Consider the following 18805-nt stretch of genomic DNA (forward strand, 5'->3'; position numbering starts at 1 on the left):
ATTTCAATACTTGCCAGATTGTCAATAGATCCACTATCAATGATCACCTCATACACTTTGTTCTTTATTTGCATTTCATTCAGAAGACACTCTTTCTCTTCCAATTAGCTTTGGGGGTTTATTTATCTTTAGATATTAAGGTTCTTCTCAACATCATCTTCTCCTTTGACTCTACTTTAACTTCTGTTTTCTAGGGTTCTCCTTCTGCTTGGGTTGCCATCATCCTTTTGGGGTGTTGAGGGCAATCTACATTACAAATAAAGCATTTCAAGGGCCTCCACTCTTCGGAAGATGGTCATCCTCATTCGCTACCTCTGGAGCCTCCCTTTCAACAGAAGTTTGGCTTTACATTCTCCTCAAGCTCTTCTTCTTTGGTATCCTCTTCCTTTGTTTTGGTAGTTATCACCTCTTTTACCAATTTGCTTTTTCAGTTTCATTTCTCCTTTGCCCTTAAAGCATATTCATAAGCTTCATCAACAGTAGGTACTTTCACCAATGCGATTTCATCTTTTTGAAATTTAGTCCTTTCATATACTAGGCTGCCACTTTCCCTTCACTCCCCTATATATCTATTTAAATTTGGAATCTCATAGATTGTTAGTGTAAGCCTACACTAAATGAGTCGTGTTTTAAATTTTGAAATTCTTTAAACAATTTTTCCTAGCAATTAGAGGGCAGGAATTGAGCTCTTAGATGTTTAAGCATCATAGGGCAAACTTTAATTTTTTCTTTTCCTTGTCTTCTTAAATTCTGCACCTTCTCCCACCATACGGCTGTATGCAACTTCAACTTGGATGCAGCAATTTTCACTTTTTTTGGATCATCCTCGTCAATGCCTTCCATCTTAAAGTACTTCAATTCCCAGACCTAGTCTAAAAATACATTAGGGTTGAGCATGCCCTTAAAATTGGAAATAATAACCTTTACCTTTGTATTTTGGCTCGTCAAGGCTTCAATAAGCCTCTCTGAAGGGTCTAAGACTCTAATACTTTAGAAGTGTTTCCCAAATTCTCCTATTCCCTTTTAGATTTGTCCGATTGTAGTCTAGCCTCAATAGCCTCTAACCTCTTAAACATTTCACCAGCATTTCTTTGAGGACCTGCATTCTTCTTGTTCTGTATTTCCCAGTTCACTCAGACTCCCCTCTGGTCCATTGTTGACTGCTCTGATACCAAAACTGAGGCAGATAAACCTCTGTTCACTGCAATGAAGGCTCACAAATGCTATTCAGCCCATGTTAACAAGCTGCTGTAGTGAACCCTGTTCCTGCAAATCACGCATTTCAAGATAGTAAATAGGTCAAGCATTATAGAACCAGGATTATAGAATCAAGAGTTGAGGAAATCAGAAAAACAACACAAAAAGGACACCAGTAATAGCCTGTTTATTCCTCATTCCAAACCCAAAATTACAGTCATAAAATGAAGTTGTCTTCTCCCAAAGACAGCAACACAGTCCTCTCTCCTCTAACACACCACTAACTCCAAAAGTTCCTAACTAGGGAGACAGCAAAAGAACTCCCCAAAATAGCACTGCCAGAAATGTCAGTTACGAACAAAAAATCTGAGAATAGTGACAAAGCAGGAAACAAATGGGTAGTGGGGTCCCAGCCATTCATTGGCGGTTACATTAAGGTTACTTGCCAAGCTCTTATTTCAGAACACAATAAGGGAAATCTGGGAGGATCCTAGAAATGTAGCCTAGAAATGTAGCAAGAGTTGGCTTTACTCCTGCCAATTACCTTTCCTTCAAAAGTCTGCTAGGATTTTTCTAAATATGAATACCCTGTAGATGATCATCTAGAATTGCATGGCCATTGTATAATCATTGATTTAAGGTTGGTAACATAGTTACAAGCCTTGGTCTCGCCTTGGACTCGGCAAGCTGATTTTTGACTTGGACTCGGACTCGGTGCCCAAACTTGGCCTAGACTCGGCAAATTGAAAAACCCAAGAAATTCAAAGATTTTTAACGATTTTAAACTTCTTTAATGCATTTTTTTAATAAATAAACATTAAAGACACAATAATCTCATCAAATAGAAGCACATACACAAGTTTACATTGATCACATAAGTATAAATGCAAATTTTAGGCTTGCGCTGAAGGAAATAAGATAAACTAAATAACACATTAGAAATATACATAGTGTCAAATGTCTACAAAATTCATGGAATATGAAATCCATGTCATCAAAAGCTCAAAACATATATCAAGTTCAACATAAAAGCTAGAGCCTAGAAATCTAAGGCTCAGAGGAGCCAATACCAGTCGACCTCGCAACTGTCCTACGTGTGCGCTTAAGATAGATCCTGGAACGTTCTGTAGCCATGATCTCTGTCTGTGTCTGAGGCTCAGGGTCACGCTCAGTGACATCCATATCCTCATCCACATCATTCTCGAGGTCCTCCAATGGGTCTCCTCGTGCTCTAGCCTCCTTCTCTGCCATTGCCACTGCCACTGCCTCTGCCATCACCACTAATGTCATTTTTTTTTAACTTATTATTTTCTGCCTGCGTGGTAGAGTCTGACCCATGGGACTCCGCGAGTCTTCCGAGTTTGACAGACTCGGCAAGTCTGCCAAAACTCGGCCCGACTCGATTGAGTCCGAGTCCAGAGGCCATGGGCCTCGGCAAGGGCAACCCGCCTCTGGACTCACAGAGTCTTGTAACACTGGTTGGTAATCCTTAATATGCACCTCCCAAAGAACATTTTCGTAGAGCACAAAACAAACGAAGAGTTATTAACTAGTTCAATTAATATATGCATTGATTAGCTGTCTAAGATTGCCCTAACATGAAAAAACCAACAGCTAAGTTCTATAAGAGCTAGTTGTTCTGATCATAAGTATCAAATGCATCTGGAGAACATGACTGGTTTTCTTTGGCTTTACTTTCTTCATCTGACATGCAATTTTCTTTTATTTTTTAATTGGCTTCAATTCAGCCTCATCCATTTTTGGCTGCTTGCCCACTATGAGACAACGGATCTAAGATCTCCAATTTTCTTCTCATTGGGTAGGGGAGAGGGACCAATAGGTGATAGGGGTACCAATACACGTTATAGTACATGGACACTTTTAGACCAATAGTGGTGCCCTAAAAATGTCATGTCAATGCTTATCCCAAAAAAAATACCTCTAAAATCCAAAAACAAACCAATGATGTGATGCCACATCAGCGCACAAGTAAACATGACTTAGTGCACACCTATGGGTCTTATGACAATTTGGGACCATCTTGGACACCTTCACAAAAATGCATGCTGATGTGGCATCATATGTGACCATATGGACTTGAAATTTTGTTTTTAAGTAGGGGACTTGACAAGTAAGCTGCTGTGTAAAATTGAATTTTTTTTGAAATGTCCGCATGATTTTGAGAAGCGTGAAGTTAGGGTGAGCACGTCCATATTTTTTGAAACATCTTCATTTTTCTCTTGGCATTGAATTCACATCAGATTGGCCCTGTTCCAATAGGTGCAAAAGTGGCATCAACTCTGTTAAATGCATTTACTTAAAAATCTGCAAGTATCTATCAACAAGTCCATTTTGTGAATAATCAGCAATGGTTGCAAATCATGAAATGACTTGACAATGACACTTTATCAAACAATCTGTGTGTCTTATGTAAACTTTGGTATTTTGCATACATGTCTATCTGGGTAGTCACAACCACATTGGACAAAGATCTTTCAATTGATTAGAGATGGGTCTAAACCTTTTTTCAAAGCTCTAAGCTTGGTTTCTTGCGCACATCACAGGAGCATTGATTGCCTTGAGAGCATAGCCAACAGAGGTTGAGTTTATTAACAGCATGTCATTATTACAGGTCTCTACATGAAATATAATGACATGAAATAATAATGAAAAGATGAGGCAGCTGATACAAAGACATAAATTTTGAATTTGAAAACAAAAGGGGACATTAGGACAAGAAACCTTATCCCTAATCCTAATTCTTTCTGGCAAAGGGGAGACCTTGTGGTTGATTTTGCCTGGCAGCAGTCTCTGCATTCCAGCTCACCCCGACACCACATTTTACATGAGAATTTCCATTGTTAAGGCCTATGGCCTCCGCAAAGTTTGCCAGACAGTCAGCTGGCCATTTCTTGAATGCTATGTTACCAGGTCCTTTTGGAATGCCCCCTAGACCTGTATGGCTTTGGTTCAGACCTGGGTCCAGGGTTGGTTCCCTTCAGGGATCACCCAAGGTCCCTCCCAGACACCTTCGGTGTTAGGCGGCTTCCTTAGTACCTTGGGTTTGTAGGTTTATGGTGGCTCCTTTAGTGCTCATTTCTGTTTTGTTTTTTTGATAATAATGATTGTTGCTAATGTTACTGTGGCTCCATGTTAACTGTTCACTTTCAAAGAGGACTCTTATCCATTTCTGCATGTTCTTTAAGAATAATATTTGCTGAAGTAGATCCGATCTTGTAAAAAACCCAAACATTTGTGTTGATTGGAATTGAATCGGGTAGAAATTTCTTATTGGGGATATTGCATGTTTTATGATGTATATTTTCTGGTACTGTTCTGTTCTTGGATGGATGTAGGGATGAGCGCTGAACTGCATTGGTGCCCATGGCCCTAAAAGGGGCACAGTTTTTCATTTTTTCTTTCCTGCTTCTATCTCCCAATTTCCCCATCACTGCATATCAGTTGCACCAATCCACGATTCTGATGAAAATATATGGAAATTTAAAGAAAGCACCCCAAGCCCCTCAAAATGCTGTTGGTTCTGTCAGGGTTGGCCCAGGTTTGTCTGGCATGATTCTGGCCACATTTGACGTGACCCTGGGCTTCTCCACAGTCGAACTGACCCAGAACCTGGACTTGGTTTGACCTGGACCTGGATCTGGGCCTCCAGGCTGATGAACTGGTAACATAGGATATCAGTTACAAGAAAGCAGGTTATGCTGTTAAGAATGTCAGTATCACTGCAATCAGCAGATAAATTTCAATATTTTAGCAGTGAAAATACATTACTGCTTCTAAAATAATAGTTTTATATATAATGCATTTAAAATGACATTTATAATTTACAAAAAAGTTCAAAACATTACAAATTTTAAACATGAGTTAAATATACATAAGTTTGCACGAAAATACTGAAAGTTTAATGAAATTATAAAATAGTTTTTGCCCAGCCTGCCAAAAAAATCAGTTTGCATTTCTTGTGTTACTCGCTCTTCTCCCTCAACAAATCTATTGTAAGATAAAAACCTATTAGCAAGATCGTGCTAGAGTATCCCCAAAATGCTTTGTGGGGTTGTTATCTTCTTCACTATCTCTGGAGTCCTCTATGGGGTGGCTTCTGCTGTGGCTGAAGGTTGATGATTGGGGATATGTAGTTTGGTGTGGGTTCTGGGCACCACATTCCTGAACTAGCTATACTGCCCATTTCTTTGCCTCATCTTTTGGTAGCAGCTTCTTAATGACAATTATGTTTGCTGTTCCTGATAATTGAAGACCTCAAGAAAATACTTTTCCTCTATTGGATTAGAAATTTGGAATGCTCAGCTGCAATCTGCTGGTTCAAATGTTCAATACTTCAATTTGTTGCCTGGATGAAGTTTAAGAGAAGAGTGTATCTCTTCAGGCCAGATCCAGCTTATGGCGGGTGCTTGTATCAACACTTGTTGAACTTGAACATGCCACTTTTTCAGGCTGGTGGATGCATATAGTACACTGAACAGTGGCTGATTCAGGAGATATCAGATATGTTATCCAGCTCAATGTGGGAGGAATAAGTGCTGCTAGAGGGATAGAAGTTGGATAGAGGTATTAGGGAACAATTTCTTGAAGAGTGATTTGGCCTCATAACCCTCGAACTAAGAATTTTCAAACTCAGCCATGGACTAAGAATGTTGATGAGCCTTGGGAGAAAAGGGTAGTAATTGGGCCCTTGGATAAATCCCTGAAATACTATTCATATTATTCTGGGAAGAGGGATTAAATGGCGTTTGTACCTGACTTGGTCCCACTACTGGTATTTGCAATGTTGCATGCAGTAAATAGAGAATGCCTCCGGGAAAAAGACATGTTAAGTGTTTTTTGCATCAATATTTTGGTTGCAAAAAACAATCAGTGTTTTTACTAGAAGCATTCTCTTTCCTTATCTTGAGGATGGAGGAGGAACTGTGATTCAAAATGTTGATGCAAAAAACACTTCACAGTGTGTTACCAGAGGCATTCTCTATTTATTACATGGGATGCGGAACTATCATGTCTCATAATGTTTCACGATACTTGTTGAGGGATGGTGATTTCCTTGTCATCAATTTTGATGGTAATTTGCATCTAATGGTCCTGCTAGCAGGAGGCTGAGCATTAGTCTTCTTTCATTTTTGAAGTCTTTAATAGTAAGTTTGATTATCAACACATTTACACTCAACGAAATTTATATTTTCCATTTATGGGCAAAGACTTATACGTAGGACTTTGATTGGGACTATGAACATTGGATCTATGTAAAATTGCGCTTGAGCAAATATCTTAATTTGATCACAAGCATTCACATCTGTGGGAAATGTTGATATGTGGCTTTAATGACTTAAAAACACTTTTCATATCTTCTGTATGTGATTGATCATTGAAGCTTTAATTGTGGAGGTGGGTTGAGCTTGATTTTGAAGAGGCAGTGTCAAGTGTTGGAAAAACATATGTGCTTTGATCAGCGCTGTTTCTGAATGACTGTTTTTGATTAAGGTAAACACTTTTGACCAGAGCTATGAACTGGAGAAGGTTATGAAAGGGCTTCAAAACCTTGTACAACAAAAAAGGCTACAACAACATGAATGACTGTTGCAATGAACACTCTTTAACCGTTCCATCCTTGCTGTAACCTTTTCCTGCTTTTAATTTACCTGGTTTCTCCGTAGACTGTTTATAAGCCATTTGTTTCTGTTACTTATCATGAGTATTCAAACTATGCTGCAGTTAATGCCTTTGAAAAAGAGGGAGAAATTGGTGAATAATTTGTGCAGTGGTAGGTGCATACATTTATGAGTGTAAAACTAATTTTAACGAAATCAAAATGTTAGGTTTGTATTTATTTTTAGTTTAACCATAAAAAATGATGTGTTAACAATATTGCAATGAATCAAATGGTTGTAGAATACCATGTAGTTAGGGATTTAGAATGCTGGTCATTATGTAGTCCTCTTATTTTACTGAACATGACTACAATGGATATTTTATCCAGGCCCACGATCTGGGCTATCATGTACATTTTATCAGACATCTAATTACATTGTAGCTGTAGTTTGAATGTTTCTAGCATGGTTTTTCTCAAGTAGAATCCTTTTGTCTGTCATCCTGCCTGACTGTTATATTAAATATCCAGGGTCAAACAATATTGTGTGTTTTTTCTAGATTGGTGAGATTTAGTCTTGTACAAGTTGGCATCAAAGATCTTTGATTTCCAAAATTTTTTCTTAAGGGATTACTTTTTATGGAATTTTAACCACCTTTGTTTTAGAAATTTTATTGTTTCAACTTGGTCTTTTGAACAGTTGATGTTGGTATGACAATTTGTCATCTCATGTCTTTTTTAGATAAATTTATGGCAGTTAATTAATAGATTTAATCTCTTCGAGCTGAATTATATGAGTGTGTGGATAAGCTGAATTTGATCTTCATTTTGGGTTTTGCAGCTCTCGGTGAGAAACTGTTTTATCAGAGGGTCAGTGGTCCGATATGTTCAACTACCACCCGATGGTGTGGATGTTGACATTTTGCATGATGCAACAAGGAGGGAAGCACGTGGAGGTTGATTGCATCATTTTTCTTTAGTCCAGTCCATTTTGGTACTTAAACTAAAGATAGCACATGTTTACAAATTGTTCATGTGATTTCTATATGGTCTTCACTAGAAATACAGAAGATTTATGCTTTGCAGGAAGGCTTGATTTTGAAGATGTCTTCCTGTAATTTCTTATATGATGTTTGATGTATAGGGTTGAAACTTTCTTTCGCAAATATTTCAGCTATTTATAATTTGTTCTGCTACGGTTCTAGGTGGAGCAAAGAAAACCGTCAAATCACTAGGTGGTAGAAATCCTTGGGTTGCTAATGCATTAATTACCAATTATGATTTATTATCAGAGCTACTCTTAATTGAATCTCAAGGAACAGACTCTTATGTTACCACTTGGTTTTTTAATATTTAAGTTTCAACAACTCATTAGAATTATAATTCAAAATTCTAAGTATGAATGATTGTAAGCGAATTATGTCTGAGGGCTTGTGGTGTAATTGTGAAGTGATTTATTTGCAAAGATAGTGATTCAAATTCAAATCCCCATACTACAAAAAAACAACCCACAACATGATAGGCATTTGAAAGATCACATCCCAGCTTAGGGCTAGTTCATTCCTGGAACTGGTCTTTGTGTGGCAATCTTCCCTGTTACTCTTATCCAATAAAAGTTTGTAAGCTAAATATCTTCTCGATTTACCTTCTGTTATCTCTAGTTAATTGACTCACAAAACCTGTCGTATGAGCTATACTAGAAAAGTACACCCTATTTACAAGCATTGGTATCATATGGTCATGTAATGTGAGTTGCTGGAAAGTTTATACTATACCTATGTTGATCTCTGTATACTCAAAAAATGATAAATATGGCTGGATTTGGGAGTATTTAGTATCTTTCCTCTCTGAGTCGTGATAATTAATGATAAATGCCCTTTGTCTTTTAAAGAAAATATATGGTTGGATTTGAGAGTATCATATTTCATGCTTCTTTGTCTCAAGCATTAATGAGAAATGTACTTTTTTCTCGATAGTGATAATGATGACAGGAAAATTTTATTCATGTATTCTGTTAGACACTGCCAGTGTAATAGAATGTACATAAACTGTGTTAGAAATTCTTAGAAGAATTAAATATTTTCAAATGATGCTTTTAGATGCGTGCAGGCAATATATAATGCAGTTATTTTATAGTCGGATAAAATTTGAAACCCAGCAGTAAATGCAATTTCTTGTTAACTGATGTGCAGCAACGCTGAGAATTTGGACTTTAGTCATTGTATATGAAATGTGCGTATTTGATCAATATTCCATCCATACCAAGATGTCAAAAAATTGGAAAATCAAGTAGGAATGAGAATCTGCCAAGTATATGATGGCATGCTGGTATATACATGTAAGGAGGTTTATGTTTGATAAACATTCATAGCTTTGGGATATTGTTTTTTTTGTATCGCCTTATTTAATTTAGGACCTCTCAAAATCATTTGAATATATGTCACATTATTATTATGTTCCGTAACCACTTGTAGTGGAAGTGTGGTTGGGAAACCCATTGAGTTTGTCATTATAACCCTAATATTGGAAATTTTAGCTTATTGGCACATATGTTATTGGACTCTTCTACCAAGCTAGCTCTTGGATTAGAAATTGCAGGCTAGTAGTAGATATATTAATTGACATCGAGTGGCTTCTACCGAGTCAGTCATTGATTTGCACCATGTACATTGGAGTTAGGTTTTCATTTATCGTGGGGTAAGACTAGGTGGATCATGTTTTTGTGTTCTGACTTGTGCAGATAGACATGGCCAACAAAGGACTAATATTGGCACATCACCCCTTTAATAAGGTTCACCCTTTCGAGGTGTGTATAACATTGAGTCACCATGCATTTATGCAAAAGATGAGATTAGATACAAAAAGTAAAAAACCAAAACAAAGCATTGGCAAGACAAGCAACACATATAGGTAAATGAATTTGACAAAAAAAACTATGTAGTTGAATCGTGATATAAATATTATCATAATTTGACATATTGTGGGAAATGCCTCCTATTTATCAAAAAAAATTATTGTTATCCAAACCAAAGAGGAAGTTGTCATGTCTTCACTTCCCCTAAGATTTCAAATAGACCTATGGGCTTATTTTCCATTTCCCATGGGCTTAGTGAAAGTAACATAGGGTGCCCAGATTATGTAGTTGCGGGTGTTATGTAACAAGCTGATCATATCAAAATAATGGTGTTAGCCAAGGATTTTATGCAAGCGTATTTTGGAGGGAAAAGAAAAGATTAAAAATTGTATATCTAATCAAGATAGGAGTCAATACAAGGCATGTTTGTTTATTCATTAGTTTGACTCAAATAGATTGGGCACTTTGTTCATCTATTATTGGAGATTGGAGGATGGAAACCCCTTGATTTCCACTGCTGGTTAGTGAATGAAAACCCATGAACCAGTCACGATAAATTCCACACAAGGATTATAGTTGATTTTCGTTGAATTGCCATTCAAGCGATTCGTACAACACTTGTTTCTCTTAGTTTTAGGTGGCTTTTTGAGAAGCTAGCTTTTGTAATTTCAAGATATCTTGTGGCACCATTGGTTTTAGATTCATCATATATATTTTTATAATAGTATTGCTTTTGTTTATTCTATTTTTTTGTAAGTTGAATTGATTGTAAGTACAATTTTTGTTTTCAATTAAGGATCAAATAGGTTTTGAAGGAATCCGAAACCCAAATTACAAAATGCTGCTATCAATTGTAAAAAGGTAGCCAACCAACAACAAAAAACACAAAGGAAGAACCAACAAAAGAGACTTAATTAAGATTCCTTATTGCCTCACAATCCTTGTTGTAATAAGGAGTAATTAGTGATTATAAGTTGTGTTGATTGTTCATTTTGTAAGAATTTGTAATTCATTTCTATGTATCCCATTAAGTATATTACTTGTAGTAGTTTTGATTTAAATAAAAATTGACTAATTGGTGTTAAATGGAGTCAAATCAATAGAAATATATAACATCCCTAATTGAGGATGTTATAGTGGTATCATCGCTTTGTTCATGCTAGCATGTGGATTAAGGGTCGATGTGATTTAGGGGAAACTAGATGGTTCTCCATCTAATCCATTCTAGTTGAAATCCATGCGAAGAAAAGAAGATTAGCTAGAAGAAGAGGCATATGTGTTGATCAATGACTTTTTAGCCCTACATGCTAAATAGAAAGCCTTAGAGCAAGAGATTTGGGATGATATGCCATTTTCTACATTTTGCAACATCAAATTCTAATGTGGTCCTCAAATTGAGAACTCAATCTAGAATCAAGCTAATAAGGAGTTGTAACAATGTTTGGGCAAGGTTCTTGTATGTATGTTTGATCTGAAACAAAAGTGTTGAATCGTGGTTGAATCCATGCTGGGATTTAGAAAGACAACACCTACCTATCTCTAAATTTAATGTAGGCAGAAGCCATCAAATTTGCCTCCCTACATTTGGAAGGGGTAGCTCATGAATGGTGCTCCCATGGCTTAATGACACAAGGAGATAGTTTCATCATTACTTTTGAAGAGTTCAATTGGATGTAGATTGAAAATTTTGATAGAGTTGATCTTGAAATTCACTTCAAGATTTGGCATAACTAAAACACTACATATGTGACTTATGGAGAACAGTTGTCAAAGTTGTTGATGTACTCACAAAAAAGTTAATGTTTCTATTTGTAGAAGGGTTGCTAGAGGCACAAAAGGATTGGTCAAGGCATTGAATCCTCCCACTCTTTAAGAGGCAATCAAAAGGTCCCTTGTTTGTGCAAATATGGTATTTTACCTAAATAGTTCACTACTAGGTCCTATTCACATGTTTACTTAGGTCCTAAGAATCTTTCTAGAAGGTCTTAGTTGTCAACTAGATTTTATCCTATCTTTTGGCATTTAATTCTTGAGTGCTAGTAATAACTGCCAAGTTAGTTGTCTCATTGTATAAGATTAAGACACATCATAATCCTATCTAATCCTATTACTCAACCTTGTCTTTATAAACATCTTATGTACATTTCATATTTAATAAATTCAATCCTGCATCCATAATCAAGCAAGCTATTTTTGCCTTCTCTCTTGTGGAAGATTATTTTTGTTTTGCAGGTGATCTTGGAGTGTGGGGAGTTCACAATCAATTCCTCCATCAAAAAGCGTTGATTATTGACAAAATCATCAATCCATTGTGAGGTATGTGACATATGACATTTCTTACAAGATTTTATTTCAGAAATAGGGAAGGTTCCACTTTAGCTATTGCTGTATACATGACACATATGTTTGTTATGGAAGATAGAGTATTCAATTTGTGTGAATTGTTAAAAAATCCCTTCTAGAAAACATCAAGATGCCAAAACAACAAGGTTACCCCTTCTGGTTTGGATCATTGCTTGTGTGTTTAGCTATGTATTGTATAGGATCTTTTTTGGCTAAGGAGAATGTGATATGGAAATTTGGAGTCCTGGTTTCTAGGAAAATCTTTCAATATTTGAATGAATTGGACAAGAGAGAGGATGCATGCAATGCTTATTTCAAATCATTCCTGGATATGTGGAGTGTTGGTCCAGTATGCCCTGCTATCGGTTCAACTAGAGAAGGTTCTTCCTTTAGAAAGAGGAAAAGGAAAGAAACTGTGCCTACCAGTGCCCCAAAATATAAGAAGCAAAAGAAGGATCAGGAGGAGAAAGACATTGTTGTTATTGAGGATTCAAAATCTCCCGTGGTTAAGGGAGAGATAGTTGTTGCAAATTAGAAAGAAAAAACATTCGAATTTGATGACGAGTCTAATTTGCTGATGTGTACGGTGAAAATGGAAACAACAATATTGAAAGACTAAATGAATTCAACCACAAAACTCTAGCCTAACAACAACAAAGATCCACCATAACATATGAAGATGACCTAAGACAATGCAAATCAAATGAAATCATAAAGATTATACCATCACATGTCCAATAGGGTTTGAATCTCCATTCTTCCTATCTCCATTATCTTGCTTGATATATTTGCTCTCAGATTTTATGTGCACAAGAGCTCAACAAATAACGGAAATGTGGTTGCAAGTAGGATCTCATATGAAAGTGCAAAAGGCGTAGTGTAGTCGAGTGTGTAATTGAGTTAGTTAGGGTGCATGGGGGTTGATAATGAAAGAAACATCTCCTTATATAGAAGACACTGTATGAAATGGAGGGATAAGATTGAGAGGTGTAAAAGATAAATGGTCGGCTATGATTAGAGGTTAGGTAGAGAAAATAAGAAAATAATGAGAAGGTAGGTAGTGTAGGGTCCTAGGGCTCAGACTCCGTTGAGGCCAGCGGCTCCGAGGGAGGGAGTTCATCATAGCCATAGAGGGCTCCCTATGTATCAGTTTTGTACCATTTTGTATGATGATGTAGACACCTTCAGGTGATTGTAGCCATATATTTTGACATCAGTGTATCATGACACTTATGATTATATATATATGAGATGCATTTTTGCGGCAACTATATGCATGTGTATCTATGTGATGAGATGCTTCATGATGTATGTTTCTATGTGATGCTTATGTTATGGATGCAAATATGTACATTATGAAATGCAATATTTTTGTTCTTTTATGTTTTTATAAATGTTATGCCAATGCAAATGTGAATGTATGAAATGTAGATGAGTATGATAATGCAAATGATTATTTATATGATGAGAATATAAAATGAGCTAACATGTGTTTTGTGCAAGATGTGATGCAATTGTGATATCTATATGTATGTATGAAATGCTTATATGTGGTAATGCAGGTGCAAATACATGAAATGCAAATGTTTTTGGCGTGTCATTATACTCAGTCATGTGATAGCAGGTTGCATGGACTCAAGAAGGACGATGGAAGTCAATCAAGAAAGGGGAAATGAAAGACAGAAGATATGAAAGTGAAAGAGCTTCTTGTGCGTTATCATCATTGAGCTTTATTATGACAAGTAGGTTATGACAATCAAGGCATATGTTCGACCCAGAAAGTCATTGTACCCGTTTGCATGGAGATAAGACAGTCGCAAACAAGGAATGCCCCAGTTCACACTAGACTCTCAGAGTCCTTATATCCTTGGACAAGTCAAAGCATTACTAAGAGACAATCCACAGACAACAAATACAAATAGGTGACGATACCCCATCCTCACCTTTCTAGTCAAAGACATCCTGGAGATAGAATCTCTAGTCAGAGACATCTCAGAAAAGCTAAAAGACATGTCACCAAAAGATAAATATCAAAAGACAACCAAGACTCGACACCAACATCTACTGTAGTCCTCAAGTTTAGTGTCTCTTGTCACTTGTATAAGTCTATTTGATTGTGGTCACAATGTTTACTTTCACAAAAAAGATAGATAGCACTGAACCATATGTTGTCTGAGTCTGTTGAAAAATTTGATTTGTTGAAGCCCATTGTTGTTGCCGCGTCTCATCTGAAACTGATTGAATCCATGAAACATATACTTTATTGCGGAGGAGACGAAACTTTATTGTGGATCTATGATGCAAATGCTGCTTTATTGCGGATTGTGCGTGGATAGACTGAAGAAAAGTAGAAGAAACTGTACTCCTCAAAACATGTGATGCTCTTAGTTCCACACCCATCACTAGACGTAGGATTTGCCTTAGCCACAGATAGGAGCTGATTTATTATGGATGGAAAGGGTGAAAAGGAATGTTTATTATGAATGGCGAACCAATCTTGGGTAGATCAATAACAAGCCATGATGGGCATGTGTAAAGTTTATTATGGATGAATAGGCCGTGAGTGTGTGCAAAGTGAAAGGATGAGATGGAATCCTGAAGGAGGGAGGAGCAATGTCTCTACGCATGGCGCCGGTGACCCAGTTTTCACCATGGTACTTGCCCAGGGCGCCACCGAAGTGGTTTTCCCCATTGGATGAAAATGTTTTTCTTTACTTTTTTGATTTTTTTTTTTGTGTGTCACAAGGCGCCCGTTTGCCAGGTTTTCACCAAGTAACAATTTTTTATGTTTTATGATTTTTTTTTTATTTTGAAATTTTTGAATTTTTTTGTATTTTTGAATTGGGATACTCTGAAGAGCTATGTGTAAAACCCGCTAAGGTGCATGCTGTTAATAGGATCTTCCAAAGGTTCACCCTCTGTAGTTGAGAGCTGATATGCACTAGATCCATATACTGCTGTGATGATGTAAGGACCAAGCCAGTTCGGTTCGAACTTGCCCTTCTCTCTGTCTTGCTGATTTTTAGGATTTTCTCTGAGAACCAAATCACCCACCTCAAATGTGCGAGGCTTGACTTTATGATTGTAGCTGCGATTCATTCGTTGCTGATAAGCCTTGAGATGATTAAAAGCAGTTTGTCTTCGTTCATCCAATAGTTGAAGTTCTTGTAAGCGAGAGACCCTGTAGTCTTCATCACTGATAATGTTTTGCAAAGAGACTCGTAAAGAGGGTAACTCGACCTCAATAGGTAAGACGGCTTCAGTGCCATAGACAAGTGAATAGGGTGTAGCTCCTGTAGGTGTGCGAACGCTTGTGCGGTAAACCCAAAGTGCAGGATTATGTTGGATATGCCAATTACGGCCAGCGTCGTCGACTATCTTTTTCAAGATTTTAAGGATTGTTTTATTAGATGCCTCAACTTGACCGTTACCTTGGGGGTAATATGGTGTGGAAAAATGATGGGTAATATGGAAGCGGTCACAGAGTTTACGAACATCATGATTTTTTAGGGGATGCCCGTTATCGGTGATGATGGAAACATGAATACCGTATCGACAAATGATATAGTTGAGAATGAATGTAGCAATTTGTTTTCCAGTAACTTGCGTGAGAGGCACAACTTCGATCCATTTTGTGAAATACTTTGTGGCAGTGATGATGAATTTATGACCGTTGGAAGGAGGGTGAATCTTGCCTATGAGATCGAGTCCCCACTGACAAAAGGGCCAAGGAGTCACAATTGATTGAAGTTCTTGCGCTGGCGCATGGATGAGGTCTCCATGAAGTTGAAACTGCTTACATTTCTTGACAAACTGATATGAGTCTTTTTCCATATTGGGCCAGTAATATCCAGTCTTGATGAGTTTCTTGGCTAAGGTAGGACCACTAGAATGTGGACCACATATCCCTTCGTGTACTTCACATAACACAATTTGAGCTTCGTCGCTTTCTAAACATCTAAGAAGAGTGCCATCTAGACCTCGATGGTATAGGATATCAGCTAAAATGACGTATCGAGAAGATTGGCGAATGAAAGTGCGACGTTGGTTATTGGATACGTTAGGAGGTAGGATATTATCACGAAGGTATGCGAAAATGGCACCATATAACTGGGATTCAAGACCGACAATACATATCATCTCGGTAGGAGTGATTTCATATGAGGGAACCAAAAGGTTATCCACTAAGAACTCATAGTGGGTCTCATTCAGTGGTAGATCAATTAGTGAAGCAATTGTAGCCATGGCATCTGCGGCTCAATTTTGCTCTCTTGGTATTTGCTCAAAGTCTATCTTCGTGAAATGTTGTTTCAAGTCATCCACCATTCTTTTATAGGGCATTAATTTCTCGTCCTTTGTTTGGTAGTCATTAGTTTCTTGACGAATTACAAGTTGAGAGTCCCCAACAACACGAAGTTCTTGGATCTTCTACTGAACTGCAATCCGTAATCCAGTTGTTAATGCCTCATATTCCACTATGTTATTAGTGTAGGGAAATGATAATCGATATGATTTTGGTATAGAATCCCCTTGAGGAGTTATGAAGAGGATTCCAGCTCTTGCCCCATGCTGTGTGTATGAGCCGTCAAAGTATAGTTGCCAAGGCTTTGCATGTGACACTGTTAAAATGGATTCATCTGGAAATTCTGAATTTAGAGGAACATCATCCAACATGGGAGCATCTGCTAACTGATCTGTGATAGCTTGTCCTTTTGTTGCTTTTCTGTCCACATACTCGATGTTGAATTCACTCAGGAGCATTACCCATTTGGCTAGTCGCCTTGTAAGTGTTGCTTTATTGAGAAGGTATTTCAATGGATCGATCCTCGCAACCAACTTAGTCTTATGAGTTAGCATGTAATGTCGTAATTTCTGCGAAGCAACGACTACAGTGAGACATGCACACTCAATTGGTGTGTAATTTAGCTCATATCCCACCAATGTGCGACTGATATAGTATACTGCCTTTTCTTTGCCCTCAACAACTTCTTGTGCTAAGAGTGCCCCCAGTGCTGTTGGAGTAGTTGATATATATAGTAATAGAGGTTGATCTAGAACTGGTGGCATCAATACTGGTGGATTCAGAAGATAATCTTTGAGTATCTGGAAAGCCTGTTGATAGTTATCATCTCATTTGAATTTGATGTTTTTATGTAGCAAGTGCTGAAAAGGATTACACTTATCTGCAAGTTGTGCTATGAATCTTCGTATGGACTGGAGCCTCCCTTGCAAAGATCAAAGTTGACTGATGTTTCGTGGTGGTTGCATCTCTAGGATGGCCTTGACTTTTGCTGGATCGACTTTGATTCCTCTTTTTGAGACAATGAATCCCAAGAGCTTCCCAGAGGTTACTTCAAAGACACATTTCTTAGGGTTTAATCTTACTTTGTATTTTTCCAACCGATCAAAGACGACTGAAAGTATGTCCAAATGTGTATCTTTGTCTACTGATTTTCCCAAGAGGTCATCAACATAATCTTCCACAGTAACGTGCATGAGATCATGAAAGATAGTAGTCATGGCTCTTTGATATGTAGCGCTTGCATTTTTTAGCCCAAAGGGTATGACATTCCAGCAGAAGGTTCCCCAAGGACAAGTAAATGCTGTTTTGTATTGATCCTTAGATGCAATTTTTATTTGATTGTAATTGGAGAATCCATCCATCAAAGATAACATCGCATGACCTGCTGTGAGATCGACAATCAAGTCAATATTTGGTAATGGAAAATCATCCTTAGGACAAGCTTTGTTGATGTCTCTGAAGTCTGTACATATCCTGATGCTATGATCTGGTTTACTGACAGGCACTAAGTTAGAGATCCATTCAGGATAATCAATTGGGCATATGAATCCGACATCCAATAATTTTTCAAGCTCTACCTTGACTAATAATGCCACTTGTGGATGCATCTTTCTTAATTTTTGTTTCACTGGTTTTGCCTCTGGTTTAACTGTCAAATGATGCATTACCAAATCCGGATCCAATCCAAGCATATCAACATATGACCATGCAAAGTTGATTTGTCATTCTGTGAAGAAACTTATGAACTTTGACCTTTCTGACTCTGTCAAAGATTGAGCTAGGAATATGTTATGTGGACTTTCTTCTGTACCAATATTTGTTTTGATGGTCTCCTCTACCAACATGGATGACCTTTCCTCATATGATGTTGGGAGAATGTCGAGCCTTCCATCTTCGGGTGCCTCAGAGAGGTTTTCGCCCTTAGATATGTCATTTCTTTTTACTTTTTTGGGGTCAGATAGCGCCACAATGTGGTTTTCGCCATAAGACCCTTGATTTGTTTTTATTTTTATATTTTTGTGACTGGAAGGCCTGACACCCTCACCAAAATATGACACGCTGTTGAGTTCTATAGTGTATCTCGCTTTATGGTCCCTAGGGGGAAGATCATCTCGTACGCCAAGATAGTCAATAAAAGCTTCATCATTTTGGAATGTGTCAAACTGTGCAAGTCCTTCATGGTCCCAGTCAATAAGTTGGTGGTGAACAAGGGGAAGACCTTTGATGTCTTCGAAGTTAGCGGGGCCAAGAGTGAAGATGCAGTTATATTCAGGTATGTCGAGGTAGTTATCAAGGTCATCGTTGGCACTCTCCTCATCAGTTTCGATCGTGAACGAATCCAAATTGTCATCACTAGTAGCGCATTCTGGGATAGGTGTTCTCATTCTATGTGATTTCGACCTGGAGCCTAGAGGCAAGGACTGTGTGGGATCCTCTGAGATTGTTTCTTGACCAACTTTGAATTTTCTATAAAATTCCTCTTCTTTTGTGG

The 18805-nt window shown here is 37.6% G+C and overlaps 1 protein-coding gene across 1 annotated transcript in view; it reads left to right on the forward strand.

Moving 5' to 3' along the window:
• Positions 1-8148, forward strand: part of LOC131060410 (sm-like protein LSM2) — a 31092-nt gene extending 22944 nt beyond the window's left edge. Inside the window, exon 3 of the mRNA XM_057993646.2 lies at positions 7656-8148. Within this exon, the coding sequence (XP_057849629.1) occupies positions 7656-7775 (120 nt within the window). The 3' untranslated portion in view covers positions 7776-8148. The remainder of the gene's footprint in view (positions 1-7655) is intronic.
• Positions 8149-18805: the final 10657 nt, after the last annotated feature.

This window comes from Cryptomeria japonica, chromosome 5, assembly GCF_030272615.1.
Source record: "Cryptomeria japonica chromosome 5, Sugi_1.0, whole genome shotgun sequence".
NCBI lineage: Eukaryota > Viridiplantae > Streptophyta > Pinopsida > Cupressales > Cupressaceae > Cryptomeria > Cryptomeria japonica.